The 21796-nt window shown below is 55.9% G+C and overlaps 2 protein-coding genes across 2 annotated transcripts; both read right to left on the bottom strand.

Annotated features, from left to right (window-relative positions):
* Nucleotides 1-28: 28 nt before the first annotated feature.
* NOL12 (nucleolar protein 12) lies at nt 29-4835 on the bottom strand. The gene is made up of 6 exons (XM_036455142.2): nt 4672-4835; nt 3246-3351; nt 2927-2975; nt 2269-2411; nt 822-916; nt 29-405 (listed from the first exon to the last, which is right to left on the bottom strand). Exons 1-6 carry the CDS (start codon nt 4755-4757, stop codon nt 240-242), a joined length of 645 nt encoding a protein of 214 aa, XP_036311035.1. The 5' UTR covers nt 4758-4835; the 3' UTR covers nt 29-239.
* A 5046-nt stretch (nt 4836-9881) lies between these two features.
* On the bottom strand, nt 9882-13031 carry LGALS1 (galectin 1). Its single transcript, XM_036458383.2, has 4 exons — nt 12882-13031; nt 11651-11730; nt 10318-10489; nt 9882-10079 (listed from the first exon to the last, which is right to left on the bottom strand). Exons 1-4 carry the CDS (start codon nt 12888-12890, stop codon nt 9933-9935), a joined length of 408 nt encoding a protein of 135 aa, XP_036314276.1. The 5' UTR covers nt 12891-13031; the 3' UTR covers nt 9882-9932.
* Nucleotides 13032-21796: the final 8765 nt, after the last annotated feature.

Raw genomic sequence — 21796 nt, forward strand, 5'->3', positions numbered from 1 at the left:
AAGGACAAACCACAGTGCACTTAGTTTGAAAAACCTGAGGGAGGCCCAGTGGTGTATACATTTAGGAAGGTGCTCCAAATGTGGCTCAGAAGGTTCCTCCTGAGGGAGGCCAGTTCTCATGCCTGCTTCTTCTGGGGTAACAGCCCCCGGTGTCAGCGCAGGCTGGGTTACAGGGACAGCCAAGCAGAGGCGGGACCGATCCTTGCAGCCGAGGCTGGGGCCTGGCCTGGCTCTCGGGCTCACTCGCCGCTGTGCCGGGCTTTGCCGGTCAGCCGGCGGCGCTGGGTCTTGCTGGTCCGAGTAGCACTCGGGGGCTTCTTGGTGGAGTCCTGGGCTCGTCGAGGATGTTTCTTCTTCACCTTTTTGCGACTGTGTGCGTGCAGCGATGCTGTGAGGGAGGAGATCCTGCGGGAGAGCGGGAAGCTAGTGAGGCTAGGGGAACAGGGCATAGTGAAAGGTGGTGTTTACTAGGGGAACAGGGCATAGTGAAAGGTTGTGGTGAGGTTGACTGACAACCCAGCTCACTAAGGGGAAGTTAGGACAAGCCCACAATACCGGAAGCACCAAGTCCATTCCAAAGGCAGCCTGCTCTGACCGCAAAGGGCCAGCCAGCTCCTTAGCTCAGAAAGTACGAAGGGCTTCCAGGTTCGGCCATTCTTGGGGTGGGAATGGGGGACAATGAGGAGAAGCTGAGGACCACTTGAGGCCTCATACCTGCCCCACCCACAGCACTCCCCGCAAGGCAGCGGGCGGTGGCTCTGCAGGCAGGTCACCAGGGCAGCCATGCAGAGCAGGCTCATAGGGAGGACAGGCCAGCTCACCGCTGGGACAGCAGGGGCTCTCTGGACTTCCTGGGTAAGGCTTTGGTCGGCTTCTCCATCGATGACACCTCCTCAGGCCCAGGCCCGGCCCCTTGCTAAAGAAGCGCAGGACAAAGACTGTCACAGAGAGCGGTGGACTGGAAGGACAAGCAATCATGGCTCTATCAAGTGGGGGCAAGATCCGCCACATCCCAGACCTGGGCTGGGACTCAGGGAAGGCTCTGCATGCCCCGGGGCAGGAATCACACAAGGGAGAGCTGTATTTCAGAGTTCTCCGCTGCCTCAGTTTCCAGGGGGCACACAATACTCACAGATGGAAGAACTCTAAAACGGGGACAAAACTTGTCTTTGCACTGGACCTTTCAGAAGATGGAGCACAAAATGTAAGGTGGGTAATAAAATAAGACGTGGTAAGGCAGTGGCTCCAGGACTTCAGCACACTGTAACCCATGATAGAAAATGTGCTTTAGCTTGTGACTGTACATATGTGTATGCAAATTCCCACACAACCTGGACAGACAAATTCTAACTGAAACTAACTTACTGAGATGCTTTCTGATATTTAATGATAATTCTATTCTTTCTTTCTTTCTTTCAATATGTTTTATTGATTTTAGAGAGGAAGGAAGAGGGAGAGAGTGACAGAAACATCAATGATGACAGAATCATTGATCAGCTGCCTCTTGCATGCCCCCTACTGGGGATCAAGCCCAAAACCCAGGCATGTGCCCTTGGCAGAAATCGAACCTGGGACCCTTCAGTCCGCAGGCTGATGCTCTATCCACTGAGCCAAACCAGCTAGGGCTTTTGCTTTTTTTAATTCTCACCCAAGGATGTGTCTATTGATTTTAAAGAGGATGGGCAAGAGAGAGAGAGAGACACCAATGCGAGAAACATCAGCTGGTTGCCCGACTGAGAACAAACCTGCAACCTAGGTATGCGCCTCGACCTGGAATCAAACGGCAACCTTTTGGTGTAAGGAACAACGCTGCAACCAACTGAGCCACACCGGCCAGGGCTACTTCTTCCTTTATTTCTCTCTTTATCTCCTCTCCCCCCTCCCTCTCTCTCTCTCCCTCTCCCTCATTCTTTCAGTGCTGTTAGAAACCTCCTAATAACTCACCCCCCAAAGGTTGAAAACTCAGTCAGCGCTCACAGATGTGCCGTGTTATTATTGCTGCTTACCATGCAATACAGTAAACAGCTACCTTAAGTGCTTCTCGTGGGTTCACCACTCTTAACCTCACAGAAATCCCACAAGGCAGGTGCTGCCATTAGCGAACCTCAATTTACTGACGAGAGGAAGAGGCAAAGCAAAGAGAAGCCGCTCAGTGGTGGAGTTGGCCTCTGAAGCCCCGACTCCAGGACTGTGTCTAGGCCCGGAAGAGAAAGAACCCTTTGCGCTGGAATCTCCGTGACATGGACCCGGGCAGGGAGTGACACTCACACCAGGCGGGGGCAATCCGAGCAGCCGGGCCCCCGAGAGGTCCAGGTCACTGATGGTGGTCACGGTGACTGTGTGGTTGGGGTGGTCATACTGCACGGACTCTGTCTTTGCCGTCACCAGCCGGTCCAGTTCGTCCGCCTCCTCTGTGCAGGGTGAGCACAGAAGTGGGCCTCAACACTAGAGCATAAGTAACCAGGTCCCAGCCCCTCCCAGCCCTGGAGTGCAATGGCCCCTCTACTCTATGGGAGAGGATCCAGGAGGTCACTGCTCGAGCTTGGCCTGCCAACAAATGCTATAAAATTATCCAATTCCTTCTTTTGTGTTCCAGGAAACCCCCAGACCACCTGGTTCCCAACTAGGACAAGCCCAGTGTGACACCAGGAGCTGCTGCTGTCCTTTCCCTCTATCCCCAGTCCCTCCAGGTCTCAGACACTGGGCTGTCTGCTCAGAATGGGTTTACCAAGAGGTTGGGTCTCCTCCTTGTCTCTGAGCCACTCACATTGAGGTACCCAAGGATCCTGGGGTCATCACCGAGACCCTCAGAATTAAGGAAGTCAGCTTCTGAGCAACCCTTACACCCCTATTCTCCCACCCATCGAGGGATTAATAAACCCAGGCCTGTTGGCTAGTCTCCAGGTCAGGCCAAGGGTGGGCTTACCCAGTGCCTCCTCTCTCTCGGCCAGCATTTTCAGGTATTCTTGGTGGCGCTGAAACCAAAAGGGAAGGGGACACAGTGAGTACGATGTCTGTTCAGCCCCACCTCAGGCGGGGCATTGCTCACCTGCAGGGTGAGTGTGTGAAAGACCAGGACATCCCATCCTAAACCTTCCCCAGACCTGGGCCCACGGCGTCTCTTCCTATACAAACTGCTTCCCAGGCCAGCTCACTCCCCCTCTCATCCCTGTAGATGCCCCATTCAGGCCATCCAAGGCTGCGGGACCCTGGGGTGAGAGACTCTCCCGCCCTCCCCTTTGCACCTCCTCCCGGAGCTTCTTCTGCTCCTTCTTGAGCCGCTGCTTGATCTCCTCGATGGCTGCCTTCTTTCGCTCCACCTTCCGCTTGTGGAAGCCTGTCAGGTACTCCCTACAGGAAAGAGGCCGGGGAGAGTCAGGAGATACAAGGAAAGAAAGGCTCACTCCAAAAACAGCTACCTTGCACCAGTCCAAAAATGAACTTGTTAACTCATGCAATCCTCACAACTACCTGTGTAGTGGGTACCAATCCATCTTACAGATGGGGTCACTGAGGCACAGAGACTAGGTTACTTGCCCAAGGTCACAGAGTGTAAGGTATGAAAAAGAGCCCTAACCGGTTTGGCTCAGTGGATAGTGTCGGCCTGCAGACTGAAAAGTCCCGGGTTCGATTCCAGTCAAGGGCATGTGCCTTGGTTGCGGGCACATACCAGGTGGGGAGTGTGCAAGGGGCAGGCAGCAAGTTGATGATGTTTCTAACTCTGTCCCTCTCCCTTCCTCTTTGTATAAAACCCAATAAAATATATTTTTTTAAAAATTAAAAGAGGGAGATGGTGCCTCTTTCTACCCACTAACCTCCTGGGCTTTCAGATTCAAGAGACTGGTGATGCACGTAGGTTGTGAGCCTTTGAACCTAAGTAGGTGGGGCCCCATCCCATTTCCCAGTGAATTAAACCACTTCTAGCAGGACTTCCCTTACTCAGACCTCTACACTCTGCTGGACCGACACCGCATTTCCAGGGCAGTAGTTCCTTGGACCCATCCATCTGTGTAGGGCCTGTGGGTACCCCGGCCTTCCTCTCCCTCCATCTATCTGATCTCAGGCCCTCCTCGGCTCTGTAGCACTGACTGCACCATTCCCAACTATTCGGGCCCCGACACTAGGTTTTGCGATGACCCACTACCCCACGCTAAAGTGGCACACACATGTAGGATAAGGCGACCAGATCGTCCCGCCAAAAGCGTGACCCAGACATTTACTCCTACGGACAGTCCCAATTTCCAACAATTTTTCCCGCGTCCCGCGGCGTTTTTAAAAAAGTCCCGATTTTTAACGAATCGGGATTTTTTTTAAAACGCCGCGGGTCGCGGGAAAAAAATTGTTGGAAATCGGGACTATCCGTGGGAGTAAACGTCTGGGTCAACATCTGAGAGCACTGCACACGGGGCGGCCGGCTGGGCTAGGGAGGTCGAAGCCGTAGCTCTGAGACCCGAACTCCCGGCTCTCGGGCCCCGCACACAGAAGAAGCGGGGTGGTTTGGGGTGCGGAGAAGAGCGAGGGGAGGGCGGGGCGAGCGGCTCCGAGCGTCCCGGGGGCCGCGGAGCACGCCGCGGGGCGGGGCCGGAAGGGCCTGGGCGTGAGCGTGCGCGGCGCCGGGGGCGCAAGCCTTGCCCGGCACCCGGAGGGGGTGCGGACCAGCTTAGCACTCACCGCCGCTTCTCCTCGTCGAAGCTGAGAACGAGCCGCGGACGCCGGTTGTCGCCGTCTCGCTTCTTCTTCTTCTTGTTGCGACCCATCACTGTGAGGCCCGGACGGTGCGGCTCCCGCTCCCGGAGACACTTCCGGTGTAGCGCCCTCAGCCTTCCGGGCGCGCCTCGTGACGACGCTCCGCGGTTCCGTTCGCCGAAGTTGGTTTTTTTAAAGGGACCGCCCCAGGCGTGCTCCTCCCTTCTGGGTGTAACCAGCCGAAATCTGCCCGGCGACTCCCAGCCCCATTCCTTCTAGACAAGTACGTTTAGTTACAGAGTAGGTGCTCATTATGGAGATATTAGTGAATGACCAAAGATTGCTGATCCTACTTTTTTTTTTTCTTTTAGTGTTTTTATTTATTTTTATATTTTTTAATTGATTTCAGAGAGGAAGGGAGAGGGAGAGATAGAAACACCAATGATGGGACTCATTGATCGGCTGCCTCCTGCACGCCCCCTAGTGGGGATAGAGCCCGCAACCCAGACATGTGCCGTGACCAAGAATCAAACCTGGTTCATGGGTGAATGCTCATCCATTGAGCCACACCAGCCGGGCCTGATCCTGTTTTTGATTCTGATGTTCACTTGCTCTCCAAGATCACGTTTCTGGACGTAAACTAGCTGGATTAGAAATCTGGTATCCCAATTACAACAATCTGGTATCCCAGTTGCCTTTGCTGTGCCTGAATTGCCGTTTGTAAAATGGGGATAATTATAGCGAACTTTGTAGTGTTATTGTCAGGCGGTGGTTTTCCAACTTTGGTGTGCACCAGAATCTCGGGGGGGGGGGGGGGGGGCGGGGCTGAAACCCAGATCCCTTGCCCCACTCCAGAGTTTCTGATTCAGCGGGTCAGGAGTGACCCCAGAATTTGCATTTCTAACACTTCACCAGCTGATGTTGCTGGTCCACGGACCACACTTTGAGAACATGATTGTGAGGACTAAATGAGTTATGTAACATGTGTGTAACATAATCATGCCACACGTTTACTATAATATACAAGCTGTCTCCCCTCTCTATGCCTCAGTTTCCTCAAGTATAGAGTAGGGGTGTCATAACTAACCCTCTACTGAAAATGAAGGCACGGTGGTTAGAGCAATTTCACTAAAACAACAGCTGAAGGGGAATTTTAGTAACTGGATTACATGCCTCAGTCTCCCTGTAAACAATAATATGAACGGAGCCACATGAAAATGGAGCCAGAGCTGCCGTCCCAGAGGAACTGCCTTATGCCTCGAATTTTGTGGAAAGTAAAAAACGGGGCAAAGGAACCTCTGGACAGGGCCTCAGCCACCTCGTTTCCCTAAGAACTGTTGGCAGAGATCATAAGAAAGCCGTTATGGTGACTAATGGAATGATGACTACTAGATGGAAGATTTTAAACATTGTTTAGCATTCACATCACTAAGTTGTTATTTGCACCAATAGAAATGCCTTCCTTCTATGATATGATTGACCCTCTTCCCTGTCTCATGAATACCACTTGCCTTTGTCTCCTAATCAGGATATTGTTTGGGCTTTTGCCTGGATTAATGGTTCCTTAATAACTATCTACTACTGGTCTCAGGTAAATGCTTGTTTGCCTTTCACTTTGAAAGGCCCCTTTATTTATTTATTTATTTTTTAAAAAATATATTTTATTGATTTTGTACAGAGAGGAAGGGAGAGGGATAGAGAGCTAGAAACATCGATGAGAGAGAGTCATCGACCAGCTGCCTCTTCCACACCCCCTACTGGGGATATGCTCGCAACCAAGGTACATGCCCTTGACCGGAATCGAACCCGGGACCCTTCAGTCCCCAAGCCGACGCTCTATCCATTGAGCCAAACCGGTCTCGGTTGAAAGGCCCCTTTAATTCTTAGGGCAGCACTCCATTCTCAACGCATCTGTGCTGGGTAGTCCTACAGACTGCAGGAGCTCAGAGTGTGGAGTGTTTCCCAGAGGTGATGAGGCCAGGAAAGCTGAGAGGGGGGATATCAGAGTCATTAAAAGACTCTTAGGACCCATCCTTTTCCTTTAATCGGTGAATGGGTCCCAGAGAGCAAGTAAGCTGTGTGCCGGTTGAATGCCAGGCACATAGAGAAGGGAAGGAGCCGGGCCAGCCTGGCCAGCCTGGCTCAGTGGTTGAGCTTTGACCTGTGATCAGGAGGTCACGGTTCAATTCCCATCAGTCAGGACACGTGGCCAGGTTGCAGGTCAATCCCCAGTCTGGGTTGTGCAGGAGGCAACTGATCAATGGTTCTCTCTCATCATTGATGTTTCTCTCTCTCTCCCTCTCCCTTCCTCTCTGAAATCAATAAAAAAAAATTTTTTTTAAAGAGAGAAGGGAACGACACTACAGTATTATCTCAGAGAGGGAAGTGACTTGTCCGGGTTACTCTGTGTGGGCCCTCGTGTGGGGACTGTGCAGTTGGCCTTTGCAGCCCACCCAGCCTGAGCTGCCGGCCCACGGGGGGCTCAGCGAGGCCTCATCCACCAGAGCTCCCGATGCAGAGTGAAGTCCGCCCTCTCCGGCAGGCGCTTTTGCTCCAAACTCTTCCTAGGGCGCGTCAGGCCCTCCTGCCCCAGCTCAGGAAACGAGGGGCTGGCAATGCCACCCAGATTCCAAAAACTTGAGAGCCTTTTACTGCAGCTCACGGTCTAAACACCCACCACCTTCTGGGGATTATTTTTGAAATGCTGATGTTTCTTGAGCACCCGTTGTGCGCCAGGCATAGCAAGAGATGGCACATTCTATCAATAGAAGTGCTGATGAAGATAAGGAGCAAAAGGAATTTTGCTATTTATTTAACTCTTTACACGATTATCTCTTTTGAGGCATGAGCCTCACTCTATTGAGGCCCAGAGAGATACAGTCACGTGCCCAAGGCAAGGAGAGCAAGCGCTGAGGGTGGCGCCAGGTGGTCTAAGGGCGGAGGTCTACTTAATTTTTCTGGGCCGAGTTTCATAGGCTCTTAATACACAATGAGTCTTAAAAGAGGTGAATCTGGTCAGGGGCACATGCCTGGGTTTCGTGCAGGAGGCAGCCAATTAATGATTCTCTCTCATCATTGATGTTTCTATCTCTCTCTCTCTCTCTCCCTCTCCCTTCCTTTCTGAAACTCATACAAATTTTTTGTGTGTGTGTGTGTGTGTTTTTAAATTTTTTTTTATTATTATTTTTTAATATATTTTATTGATTTTTCACAGAGAGGAAAAGAGAGGGATAGAGAGTTAGAAACATCGACGAGAGAGAATCATCAATCAGCTGCCTCTTGCACACCCCCTACTGAGGGTGTGCCCGCAACCAAGGTACATGCCCTTGCCCGGAATCGAACCCAGGATCTTTCAGTCCGCAGGCCGACGCTCTATCCACTGAGCCAAACCGGTCCCGGCTGTTTTTTTTTTTTTTTTTTTTTTTTTTAAAGAGATGAGCCGAGACCGGTTTGGCTCAGTGGATAGAGCGTCAGCTTGCGAACTGAAAGGTCCTGGGTTTGATTCCGGTCAAGGGCATGTACCTTGGTTGCGGGCACATCCCCCAGTAGGGGGTGTGCAAGAGGCAGCTGGCCGATGCTTCTCTCTCGTCGATGTTTCTAGCTCTCTATCCCTCTCCCTTTCTGTAAAAAATCAATGAAATAAAAAAATAAATAAAAAATAAAAATAAAAAAAGAGGTGAAAGACCTAATGGGTTTGGCTCAGTGGATAGAGTGTCGGTCTGCGGACTGAAGGGTCCCGGGTTCGATTCCAGTGAAGGGCATTTGCCTTGGTTGCGGCACATCCCCAGTGGGGGGCATGCAGGAGGGAGCTAGTCGATGTTTCTCATCTGTGTTTCTAGGTCTCTATCCCTCTCCCTTCCTCTCTGTAAAAAATCAATAAAATATATTTTTAAAAAAGAGGTGAAGGAAACCAACACTTACAGAGAGCCCTTACTATGTGCCACACACCATACGTTCTGTACATTACCTCAGCAAATTCTTGCAACAACCCCGTAGGGCAGATACTAGTATAAATGCAATTTGACAGATGAGGAAACAGGTTCAGAGAAGTTCAGTAACTGATCTGAGGGCAAACGGTGATGGAGCTGGGGTTTGAACACAGGTCAGACCCCAGCCGTTTCCTTCCTCCAATATGTGTCGATCTCTCTGCTTATCTGTCCCAGGGCTTTCCTCTGGCTCCCTGTGGTCCCAGTTCTGGTGTATTGTTGGTGTTCAGCCAGTTTAGGGAGAATCAATGCGAGTGAACTCTCAGGGCCAGAGAAAGGCAGTTGAGGAGACACTTTCTCCAATGTCCAGCAGAGGGCGCCCTCCCACAGCCAGATTTCCAATGCGGTTTCTGGGTGGCCACTTGAGTGACTCAGGAGAACCGGAGATTGGGTGTGGCTCTGAGGAGGCCCAGCATGTGCGCCCCTTCCTCCCTGGCCTCTCCTAGAAATGTGCTTCCTAGGGGACCCGCGGGGGCGGGAATCTTCCACCCCAAATGGCCCAGGTGTGGGAAATAACCCCCATTTTATAGGTGAGGAAACGAAGGCTGGAGACAGACAAGACCTGCCCAGGGCCCCGCAGCTGCTGCTGGCTGCTCTGGGGAGTGAGATTTGCCAAGCTCCGCTGGGTGTGGCACAGACCAGGGCAACCCATTGCCACTCAGAGGTTAGAGTGCAGTGGGGGCGAGAAACCACTCCTGTTTACCAGGGGCCTTGCACTAATCTTCACCTTTCACACATTTCTCTTACTCCTCACAACTACTAACCGCCCCCCGCCCCCTCCCCACACGTTTAACCATAGTCAGTCAATGCACAAAGGCCACACAGCTGTAGCCCTCACCACCGTCTGAACCAGCTTGTTCTAGCTCATGAGAACAAACGAGGGGCCCAGTCACCCTTCTCTGTGCTGCCCAAAATACCATGGCATGGATCAGTCTGGCCTTGCTGCTTTCCCCCGGGTTTCATCTATTCATCTTTTGAGCACCTACTGTGTGCTGGGGCCCACTAGGGTTGGGAGCTGTGTGTCACCAAGTCTCCTACTAGGTACTGAGCTCTCTTCTCGGCCCAGGGGACTCAGCTGTCCCCGGCACTTAGCAGGTGTGCATCAAGGCAGTGGGTAGAAGAAAGGGGGAGAGCCTGGGGGGGGGGGGTTGTTAGTGGAACCTGCCCTCTTACACACACACACACACACACACACACACATGAGGCCGGTTCAGGGGGAAGAGGCAGCTGCCTTTATTGGGTGCTACGGTTTGGCTGGCTTCAGTCAAAGGCCACACACTTGATCTTGAAGTCGCCTTCAGCTGTCAGGTAATTGATGGCCTCCAGGTTGAGGCGGTTGGGGAACTTGAATGAGTATCCATCCGGCAGCTGGATGGTCAGGTCGGCCTGGTCGAAGGAGATGCACACCTTGGGAGGGGAAAAGGGCAGTGAGCAGTGTCCCCAGGGCGAGTCTCGGTGCAGCTACAGCCGTGGCCCCGCAGGCCACGGCCCGCCCAGAGCCCTTTTCTCCTGTAGACCCCGCTGAGCTTGGGAGAGGGGGTGACACAGCGGGTGAGGGAGGGACAGAAAGGGGCGGGCGGGAAGGACAAGGGGGGGCCTAGCTCTCTAGCCACTAAACCCAGCTCGGCCCCAGTCCCCGGCCCACCTCCGCAACACTGCCAGGCTGGAAGGGGAAGGCAGTCTCCCGCTGCTCGGCCCCCCAGGCCCCCGCGTCCTTGCTGTTGCACACAATGGTGTTGATGTCTCCGTGCATGTCGAAGCGAGGGTTGAAGTGCAGGCACATGTTGTTGTCATCTTTGCCCAGGTTCAGCGAGAAGCTGGGGAGGTGGGGGGGAGACAGGTGGCAGGGATTGAGGTCACCAAGGCCAGCTGTAGGCCAGCGGCGGCCCCCTCAGGCCAGTCACTCTGGCATTCAATGCATAGAGGGCTGGGAGCATGCATTGAGCCCGGAGGTGAGAAATCCGATTCTATCTCTCGGCCCGGCCATCTCCTTCATGTGTGATCTTGAACAAGTCCCTGCTACTCTCTGGGTCTCAGTTTCCTCATCTGCACAATGGGGCCACACAAGAAGGATCTCTATGGGCCTCGCTGTGCTGACAGGCAAGATGCTTGCAGACTGTAGTGTGAGGCCCTGCCCTTTGGCCAAGGTCGGAGGCCTCTAGGAGGGAAGTGTCCTGTCTGTCTGGTGGATCTGTGTATCCTTGGTGCCCAGCACGATGCATGACACACAATAGCACTCAGTAGCTGTGGGTGAATGAACAAATCCCAACACATCTGCTAAGTGGCGGGAATAGCACTCCTGCCCCCTGAGGTTTGGTAAGAGTGAAATGAATAATGCATGCGGCTCTGGTCCCGTCAGCTGACCCTCTCCTCCTCCCTGCGAGATCCCGCATCTCCCATCTCCACACAGCCACAGGCTCCTTGTTCTGGTTACTGGTGAGCACACTGGGGCTCAGTGCAGTGGGTGGACTAGCCCAAGGCCGGTCACATGGCTGCTGAGAAAGCAGGCCAGCTGGCCGAATGGTGAGTGGAGGAAGGACGGAAGGAATGAAAGGTTGAGCGCTGGGCTTTGGGTGAAGAACGCAGGAGGGACCTCAGAGGGGGAGCACAGAGCGGGACACCCCTCTCCTCTCCCCCGCCCCGCCCCGCCCCGCCCCGCCCCGGCAGCCTCAGGTCCCGCCCAGAGCCAGGAGGGGGCGGCAGGCGCTGGAGCCGCAGCTGGTTCAGTTTAAGAGGCTCCAGCGGGGAGGGGAGGGGAGGGGAGGGGGCGACCGCGGAGGAGGCATCCAGATCCCGCGGAGGAAGTGACTCACCCAGAACACCCAGCCCGGGCCTCCCGCCGCCAGCAGGCCGGGCCAGCCACACCCCTACCTGACCTCGGGCTGGACCCTCGGGCGCCCAGACCCCGCCACTCCCCCCCGTCCCCTCTCCCCCCCCCCCCGCACCCCCCGCCTCCGCCTCCGCCTTCGCCCCCTCACCTCTTGGCGTCGGGGGCTATCTCGCCCCGCACTCGGAGGCACTCCCCGGGTTTGAGATTCAGGTTGCTGGCGACCAAACCCTGCAGGCAAGACCCCACCCAGACAGTTGGAGGATGCAGTGTCCCTGGCCAGCTGGGAAATCAGGTTCTAGCTTTCCTTTCCTTTCCTTTCTCTGTGTGGCCCAGGGCGACTCCCTGCTCCCAGCCGGGTCAGTTTCCCATCTGGAACATGACTAAGGTTCTAGCATCCAAGGTCTAGAAGTTTCTGCGGGTCAGCGTGGAGATTTTGGATTCGGGGTGCTCCAGGGCCTCGTGGCTTAGACAGAGAGAATCAGACTCTTTGGGAGGGAGGGAGGGAGGGAGGGAGGGAGCTGGTGCAGAGGAGGGGGGTGGCAGGGTCTGCCCCGCTGCTGGAGAAGGAGGGCCTGGGGCTGGGGGATCCCCCACCCGCCCCCCTGCAGAGGAGGGAGGTGGAGGGGAGGCCCCGGAGCAGGCCAGGCTCTTCTAGGAGGAGAGGCCTGGGTCTGAGTTAGCAGTCTGGCTGGCAGAGGTGGCAGTCTGGCTGGCGGGGGTTAACAAGATTGAACGCACAGATTAACTGCCTGTGAGTGGTTCCTTCTGCCAGAAACTTGAACGGTTTCCCTCAGGGCCTAGGGAAGTTCCCCGCCTCCTTCTCCCCCCAGCCCCCTCCGGACCAGCCTGGACAGAGCCCCTTCCACCCACTAACCAGGGAGGCCCCCTTCCCTGGCGGCCATCTCGTCCTGGCGCCTTTTCAGGCTCTCTAGAGCAGAGGGTGACAGCGCTGGCCGCCGGCCGGGCGCCTGGGAGCAGCTGCCGCGGGGTGGCTTTTGGGGTGGAGGAGGGGAAAGGGACAGTGGCCTGGGTGCCACCTGGGTGCCTCCCCCGCCCCAAGCTGGCCACACCCTTTCTACTCCTACTTCTTCACTCCCTTTCTACTACTTCTCAGAAAGCTGCAGAATGCCGGACCTTGGCAGAAATAACTGTTCTGCCAGGCCCTGGAGCGATCCAGAAAATTCTTAAGCCGGAGAAGGTCTTGGGTCTGAGACCCCGGTGCCCACCCCCATCTTACGGATGGGACCCCTAAGGGCCCAGCAAAGAGGAGATACTTGCCCGTGGCCACACCGTGGGGCCTACACCCCTGACTGCCCCCACTCTGCCAGCTGTCAGCTCCCCCGCCACCCCGAGCCTCGGGGCGGGGTCCCCGCACTCACACAGGCCATGGCTGAGGACAGAGAAGTGGTCTTGAAGACTGCAGCACCAGCTGTCTGAAGACTCCACCCGAGAGATGGGCCCTGAGCCGCTCCCACCCTTTTAACTGGACCAGACCCGGCGAGTCCCGCCCCCTGGACGCTCAGCCAATTGTAAGTCGGGACAGGGACAGGGGCCACTGGAGGCGGAGTCAGTGGACTTTGGTAGCCAGTTCTGGAGCGGAGCTGACCAATCAGAATGGTGACCCCCCCCTTCATGCCTTGGTGGCCACGCCCCCAGGGTCCAGGCCCCACCTCTCATTCTCCCTCACCCCTCCCCAGCCCCCACGAGAAAATTGTGCTGTGGCAGGGATTGGGGGAAGCCAATGGAAAATAGTTTGAGGATGAGCTAGGCCCAGGAGTTGGCGGGAAGGGGCTTGGGGCCAGCAGGCTGAGCTAGGGGGGTACCCAGGGGAGACCGCGGAGGGGGTGCAGGGTCCTTCGGGGACTCAGACTTGGAGTTCCTATGGCTGCACACTGGCACGGCCAGCCGGTGACTCCTCCTGTAGGCCTATGCAGAGGGCCCAGGACCCATTCACCACAGGGCCCTGCCCCACCCGGGCCTCCCCCGGAAGCAAGGATTGCGGCTGCAGCTGCGCGTGCCTGTCACTCACGCTAAAGAAAGGCTGGGCCGGATGCCAAGTCTGAGGCGGCTGCCAGGGTTCAGGGCTCAGGCCTCGGCCCTCCTGGGGCGCCTGCAGGGGATCCTACAGGAGCCCCTGCTGGACAGCCTCTGGCCTGTCTGAGAGGGTCAGGTCTGGGGGAGAAGGGGGGAGAGGGGGAGGAGAAGAGGCTGCTGATCCAAGCCATGAGGGGCTAGGGTCCCTGCTCTGTGCACCCCGACCACCCTCCTCACATCTCTCCCTCCAAGGCCAGGCACAGCCTTACCTTTCCCGTCCGCTTAGCAGACATTTGACTGAACGTCTGTTATGTGCGTGGCCCTGAGCTGGTCTGAGGGGATTCGAAGAACGGGACCCTCCCAGTCCCTGCTCCCAGGCAGCCCCCGGATGGGCGGAATCTGGCCATGAACCAGTGAAGGAACAGCACGGTGTCAGCTCTGAGACAGGTCACGGGTGACGGAGCGGAGGTTGCCCAGAGTGCGAGGGCGGCCGTGAAGGATGCGTGAGGGAGGGGGGCTGGCATTCCAGCCTGGGCAGAGGATGCGAAATGAGAGAGCACAGACTCGGGGGGCATCGGGCCACGGCTGGAGTTTGGGGTGTCTTGCAGAAACACAGAGCGTGAGGCTGGGAGGCCACCAGGGCCTGGATGACGAAGGCTCACGGAGGGCCTTGGGCGTGCTTTTCTCTGAGGTGCCGGGGAGCCACGGAAGGTCACAGGGAAGGTGCGCACGGAGGCCAGACTTGGGCTTCAGGGAGGATCGCTGGAGCAGCAGAGTTGGGGGCGGGTTGGAGGGGCGCTCACCTCACACTCGGGAACCAGGTGGAGACAGGGGTGTGGGGAGCACTGGGCAGGGCGGGAAGCTACCAGGGAAGTTGTCAGCGGGACTTCCTTCTCCACATCACCGTCCTCCCCCTGAACCTGGCAGCGCCAGAGAGGACAGAGAAGATGTGGACCAGGAGGGACTCGCATCTGGAGGTCAGACCAGCAAATCCGCCCTGCCCCTCCCACCACCGCCCCAGTCCGGCCTCCACTGCCCACACCCCACGGCTGCCTTCCTCCAGGGACTGAAGCCCACCCTGCACAGAGGACCAGGAAGATGGGGGGGGGGGTGCATGGGATTGCAAGGCAGGCCAGAGAGGAGGCTGGGAGCCCCTTCCCGCTGCTCCTCCCAGACCCAGCCTGCGGCCTCAGCTCAACCGCAGCAGCTGCGCTTTCCCGCCAGGGCCTTTTCCGAACCTCAGCCTAAGGAGGGGTGAGGAGGGGAGGGGCGGGTAAAGGGAGGGCAGCCCCCCTGCCTTTCCTCTGCGCTGCTCCTCCAGGGGCCACAGGCACCCTCTCTGCCGGGTCAGGGCGTTCCAGGCGGAGGCCCAGACCGAGGACAGAGGCGCTTCAGGCCAGTCCCCGCCCCGCTGCCGCCACCGGGGCCCAGAGCCGCCTCTCCTTTCTTCCCCGGAGGACTGCCTGCACCGGGAGAGTCTGCTGTCGGACAAGGGGCTGCTTACTCCTCTTCTGCATCTGGCTGGCTGCGGGCCGGTGGAGAGAGACACACGGTGTGGCACGGAGAACGGGCCCCCGGAAAGGCCCCTTTGGGAGTTTGGAGCCTTGGGTGTTGGTCGTAGCCCTGCCATGCCCTCCCCAAGGCATCCTGGCAAGTCCCTTCCCCCTGCTTGCCTCAGTCTCCCCATCTGTGCTATGGGGAGGTGACACCCTGTTCGGGACAAGGTTAGCACAAGGCGGGGTTCTGGTCTAAATGGATGGTGAGTGTTCTTCGTAGTCTCAGAAGGCCTTAGCTTCTTCTCCCAGGCTGTTTACCTCCTGGGGCCACACCTCTGGGGGGTCCCTCCTCCCCCTCTTCCCCCCACCCGTCTCCTCCTGCCTGGACAGGGGCAGGGAGGCTCCAGGGCCCGTGGTTTTCCGGGGGAGGGACAGGGACGGGGTGGATTGTGTGGTGGCGCCTTCTTATCAGCCAGGCCCTGTGCCTGGCGCCTCGCTTTCATACTTTATCTCATTTCATCTCCTCGCCTCTTCTTGCCTGCGATCTGGGCTGTGCACGGGGGAGCGTTCCTGGGCCCTGAGATGAAGCTGAATGGTAGGAACGGGAGAAGGAAGGCAAGTGCCGCCCTGGCCGGTTCGGCTCAGTGGATAGACCGAAGGGTCCCAGGTTTGATTCTGGCCTAGGGCACGTGCGTGGGCTTGTGGGCTCGATCCCCAGTAGGGGGCGTGCAGGAGGGGGCCTATCAACCATGCCCTCTCGTCATTGATGTTTCTCTCTCTCCCCCTCTCTCTTCCTTTCTGAAATCAATGAAAATATATATTTAAAATGAAAGAAGGAAGTCGTGGGGCTGCCTGGCTGTGACTGTAGCCAAGTCCTTGACCTCTCTGACCCGGCTTCTGGGCCTGGAAAGTGGGGCTGTCCCCAGGCACCAGCTGGCTGGAGGGTTACAGGATGATGTGTGAGGGGCTCACGGTTGGTTCTCTGCACCTCCCCAGGCCAACGCCCTCCCCCCGGGCCCTCTCCCCCCCACCAGTCTGCAGTGCAGTCCTCCAGGCCTGTGCTATAGGCTGGACTTGGCTGCTGCACGAGATGAGCTGGGCTTGCTCGGGCAGGGGAGCCAGCGCTGTGCGGCCCTCCCTGCCAGCCCTGCCCCTGCCTGCCCTGCCCTGTGAGGGCCGTGCCTCCTCCAGCTGGCAGCGCTGGAGAGGGTGCCAGGCCCACGGACACACATCCGCCCCCGCTGCCCCCGGGCTGGCCAGAGGGGGAAGCTGTGGTGGTCGGCGCCAGGGGTCCTGGAAGTCCGAGCAGGGAGGGACCCCCACATTCCACGCCCTTATTTGATGACATAGCAGCCACCTGCCACGGCGGCCACTGGACCAAGGTCACAGGAAGCCAGGGCGGACCGGGCCTTTATCTGCTGAGCCCAGGAAAGAACACCAAGGGCCTGGCGTATCGGAACCTCCAACAATGATCCTCTTTGTTTTGTTTTTTCTTGTTTTTAAAAATATATTTTTATTGATTTTTTACAGAGAGAAACGGAGAGGGATAGAGAGCCAGCAACATTGATGAGAGAGAAACACCGACCAGCCGCCTCCTGTACACCCCCCACCGGGGATGTGCCCGCAACCGAGGCACATGCCCTTGACCGGAATGGAACCTGGGTCCCTTCAGTCCACAGGCTGACGCTCCACCCACTGAGCCAAACTGGTTTCGGCAACAACGATCTCCTTTGGCTCCTGGTCCGTGAAGGGTAGAAAGAACCCGTGTGGGGACGGAGAATGTCTGACACCCCCTGACTCCCCTCCCTCACCCCCCGCCCCCCCCCCCACACACACACACACTGCAGGCATCTTTCTACTGGTTTGTGCAGGAGCCTGCCTCCCAACCCCCAGCTCACCTTGTCATCCTTGCCTTTGCTTGTTGGTCCCTCCCACCCAGCCACCTCCCCACACACAGCAGAGGCCTGTCACTCTGCCTTCCCACCTGCTGTCTGTGTCCCCCCCCCCCCCCCCGAACCCCCAACCCCCCCTGAGCGCAGGCCCTGACTCGCCTTAAGCGCACAGCCCCTCTTCCCCTCTGAGGTCGGGCGGGATTCATTAGCCCTCCAGGGATCAGGCGCCAGTCTTTTTCAGGTTTTTTTTTAAAAACATTTTTTTGGTCCTAATTATAGACTTCCAGGGAGCTAAGGGCTTTTTAAGAGCTTGGAAAATATTTGAGACCCGAAGGAAGAAGGAAAAAAAAAATCTTGGCTCCCAAATCCTGAAACTGCAAAGCTGGAATTAATAAACGTTTGCTGTGTTCAAACTTAAAGGGCGGTCGTTATAAAAAGTGTGTTCTGTTTTAAAACAATGGTGTGAGTTGAATTTTCTTACTTCAAACGCGGGGCCCAAGCCTTCCGAGAGGTTGGCCACTCCTAAATTCGATCCCCATAGCCAAATAATGTCTGAAATAAAAGTATTAAAATACATTGAAAAATGTATAGAAAAAAAACAATCAACACATTCCACATATTTTCGTGTTTCCCCAAAAATAAGACATCCTCCGAAAATAAGACCTAGCGCATGGAAAGATAAGACATTCCCTGAAAATAAAGCCTAGCGCAACTTTGGGAGAAAAAATTAAAATAAGACTGTCTTATTTTCGGGGAAACAGGGTATATACAGTATGGGATGTGAGTGATTTTTTTTTTTTAATGTTTTCTATGGTGGACCTGGGCCTGTGTATCAGGACAGTTTTTGGCTGCAAAACATCGGATATGGCTTTGAAGTGAAGAGAAATGCTCACGTAACAAGAAGTCTGGAGCCGAAACCGGTTTGGCTCAGTAGATAGAGCGTCGGCCTGCAGACTGAAAGGTCCCAGGTTCGATTTCAGTCAAGGGCATGTACCTTGGTTGTGGACACATCCCCAGCAGGGGGTGTGCAGGAGGCAGCTCTGATGATGTTTCTCTCTCATCGACGTGTCTGACTCTCTATCCCTCTCCCTTTCTCTCTGTAAAATAAATAAATAAATAAGTAAATAAATAAAATAAAAAAGTCTGGAGCTGGGAGGCTTCACTGGCAAATGAATTCCGGGGCTCAGTGACATCATCAGAGAGCTGGGTTCTTGTCTGCCGGTGGAAGGCAGCTGTGTGGACAGTCCTCGCTCTCAGGAGAGAGAGCGGAAAGACTTGGGGTGAGCTGTCTTTTAACACCTGCAGCGTACTCTCAGAGGAACCAGCTGAAAGGGTAAGTGTAAAGGACGACTCAGGACACTGGGCGAATATCAACAACGGGGCATCTCGGTGAAGGGCATATGGACGTTCCTTTGCTGCTCTTACACCTTTCCCGTTGGTTTGACATTTTTCCAAAGTAAAACTTGGGGAGTGTGAGGTAACAAATGTATAATTGGTCTCTGACCCCAGTTAGTGGCCGAGTTCCTAAAACCCTGGTAATGTCCTAAGCAAGAGAGATGCGAAAAGCATCTTTTGTTTTAATATTTGGTCTGTGACCCAAATTCCTGACACGGAACCCCTACATACCTTGGAATTTCCTGGGCGATAGGAATATCTTTTTTGGTTTGTTTTTCTTTTAGAGAGGGAGGAAGGGAAAGGGGAAGAGAGAGATACCTCGCTGGGTTGCCTCCTATGGGTTTGTGCCCTGACCTGGAATCGAACCCATGACTTTCCGGTGGGTGCACAGGAGGAGGCTTGAACAGAGGAATATCTTTTGTTCTAATGAGGTGACTCTGGGTGGGCTCCCGGATGGCTCCAGGGCTGGTCACCAGACATGCCACGCCATAATTAGAAGCTGGGGACTCTCATTCCCCCACCCCCACCCCTACCCTCTGGGGCTGGGAGAGGGGCTGGAGACCGAGTTAGCAATCCATCTCCACCAAACTCCCTGAGTACAGGGTGTGGAGAGCTTCGGGGTTGGCGGACACGCTACATGCTCGAGGGTGCGTGTCTCTTCCTCCCGCTCCCCCCCTGTGCCCTTCCTCACAGCCTGTGTCACACAATAAACCGGCAAACGTGCGTTTTCTGAGTTCTCCAGACCATGATGGCAAAGCATCCAGCCCGAGCGAGGGGTTGTGGGAACCCCGATTTGTAGCCGGTTGGTCAGAACTGCAGGTGACAACGTGGGACTTGGGACACTGGCATCGCAGTGGGGAAGTCGGGAGGGACTGACCCCGGAGCCGTGGGTCCTGCACGCACTCTGGGTGGCGTCGGAACGGAATTAACCCGGAGGACGCCCCGCTGGTGTCCGCAGGAAACTGGAGAACCGCTTGAGGTGGAAAACCCACACATCTGCGTAAGGTTCCAGCTGGGGGGTTTGCGACGCAGAAGCAAGACACGGAGTCCAGGCGATCAAAACGGGGGGAGGTTTTAATCTGTGCTCCGGGACGAAGCTCGCTGGTCCGGGGTGGGCCAGGGAAGTTTGCGCCAAAAGGCGGCACAGGTACCTCTTTTATACAGCTGTTTACGGGGGGGGGGGGGGGGGGGGGGCATGAGAGGGGGAATTCCTGCCTCGGGCCAGGGGTCCAGGAAGGCGCCAGCTATCTCTGCCACCATCCACCTTGCAGCTGCTGGCATGGGCTCTGGCTTCCCCCCTGCCTGGACCTAACAATCCGGTGTCGGAGCATTCTGTGGGAAGAGGGAACCGTTTTCCCTTTCAGCTGGAGTCCGTCCGAGAAGTGGGAGTTGCTGGACCGGCCCGGCTCATGGAAACGTGTGGTTTGGGAAGGGGAAGGAGGACAGGGCGTGAGGAACCCCAGGCTCCTGGGTGCCACGTCGTCCGTCTCCATGGTGTGGACGGGGAGGGGGCGCCAGCGACTGTGAAAGCGACCAGTGGGATTGGGAGATGACTCTTAACTCTTGGGGAGCCGGTTTACTGGATGCTTAAGGAAATAGGGAAAAAACACACAGACCACAAAACAAACAAAATATATGGTCCCTTGGTTATGGCTATTGGTAACAGTTAAAATGAAACTGAGAGACTGGTGGGTGGCATCTTTTTGTTTTTTTAAAGTATATTTTATTGACTTTTTACAGAGAGGAAGAGAGAGGGATAGAGAGTTAGAAACATCGATGAGAGAGAATCATCGATCAGCTGCCTCCTGCACACCCCCTACTGGGGATGTGCCCGCAACCAAGGTACATGCCCTTGACAGGAATCGAACCCAGGACCTTTTCAGTCCACAGGCTGATGCTCTATCCACTGAGCCACACCGGTTTCGGCTGGTGGGTGGCATCTTGACTTCAGAGTCTGAGCTTGGGCCACTAGCCTCAAAGCCACCCCCAAAGGGAAAAATTACTCAGGGACAACAGAAAGCACAGGGCTGGGGACCTGCGGAGGGCCACATGGATGTGTGTAACAGTATTTGTGGGCCACACAGAATGATCAACTTAAAAACCAGCCTGCTATCTTTGGTCAAATGTTGCATTAACTCACCCCTAATGCCGTGGCAGGGCCAGGCCACGTGACCAAACCACATGATTTCTCAAGGCCCGTGGGCTGGACGTTCCCCACCCCTGCTCTACGGCATCTGGTCACCAGGAAAGTCGTCAGCTGCCGGGAGGAAGGGAGGCAAAACCAGGAAAGGACTGAAACCGGGGTGCAGCATGAGGGTTCATTCTGTGAACTGATGTCACCAGCTCCCTGAAACAGTCACAACTGGGAATCCAAGGGAAGCGTGCTCCTTGTGCTTTTTCTGCTGATTTGAAACTTTTTTAAATTAAAGACTGAACAACCCCAGCAAGTTCTTTCCATCTGTTTGCCCCACTGTCCCAAAGTAGAGAAATACGTTGGGTCACGGCTCACGACCACAGATGGCTGCCATAGCTTCTATGCCCAAAGCCAGAAGAGGGAGTCCCTGCTTCATGTCCTTCTTTAAAAGTGAGACAAACAGCCCGGCCGGTGTGGCTCAGTGGTTGAGCATCAACCTATGAACCAGGAGGTCACGGGTTCAGTTCCCAGTCAGGGCACAGGCCCGGGTTGTGGGCTTGATCCCCAGTGGGTGGGTGGGGGGGCATGCAGAAGGCACCCCATCCATAGTCCTCTCTTATCATGGATGTTTCTATCTCTCCCTCTCCCTTCCTCCCTAAAATCAATTTTTTTAAAAAAAGTGAAGCAAACATTTCTAGAATCTCCCCTGTCTTGGTCAGAAGTACACCACACAGACACACAGACACACAGACACACACACACAGCATGACGAACAAAACAAAAACAAGAAGTGCACCACAGGTCCGATTACTGGTGAGGGGAAACCGAGTAAGCATGGCTGGCTTAGACTCAAGCTTTAAGCAACAAAGATGCACTCACTGCCTGGGACAGGGATGCCCACCCCATCTGACGCCCATGCCACCCAGCGCTCCCCTGAGGGAAACCAGGACTCCATCAGCAAGGAAGTGGGGGCGGCTCTAGGTCCCGAGTGAGTCAGGGAGGTAGGTACTGCCCTCCCCTGGGGGGCACAGGGCTCAGGCTGGTCAGCATCTGTGCCCCATCCCCGTGGGCACAGGCTGAGAAGGGCGGGGGACCCACGCCAGGCCTATGAGGCCGCCCTGGGACGATGGTCGGGAGAGGTGCCCCTGTCTGGGAGGCAGCACAGCCGAGGCAGGCACCTGGAGCGCTGGATCGCCTCCTGGGGGAGGCCATAACTCCATCGCGCCTTAGCCCGGGTGAGCCGAGTTTCCGTCACAGCCTGAAGTCTCCGCAAGTGCGATCCGATGCCTCTGGCGGTGACAGCCTGGCCTCGGACAGACATGGCATCTGTAGGCCGTTTCGGG

The sequence above is a fragment of the Pipistrellus kuhlii genome, unplaced genomic scaffold, assembly GCF_014108245.1.
Source record: "Pipistrellus kuhlii isolate mPipKuh1 unplaced genomic scaffold, mPipKuh1.p scaffold_m20_p_3, whole genome shotgun sequence".
In the NCBI taxonomy this organism is placed as follows: Eukaryota; Metazoa; Chordata; class Mammalia; order Chiroptera; family Vespertilionidae; genus Pipistrellus; species Pipistrellus kuhlii.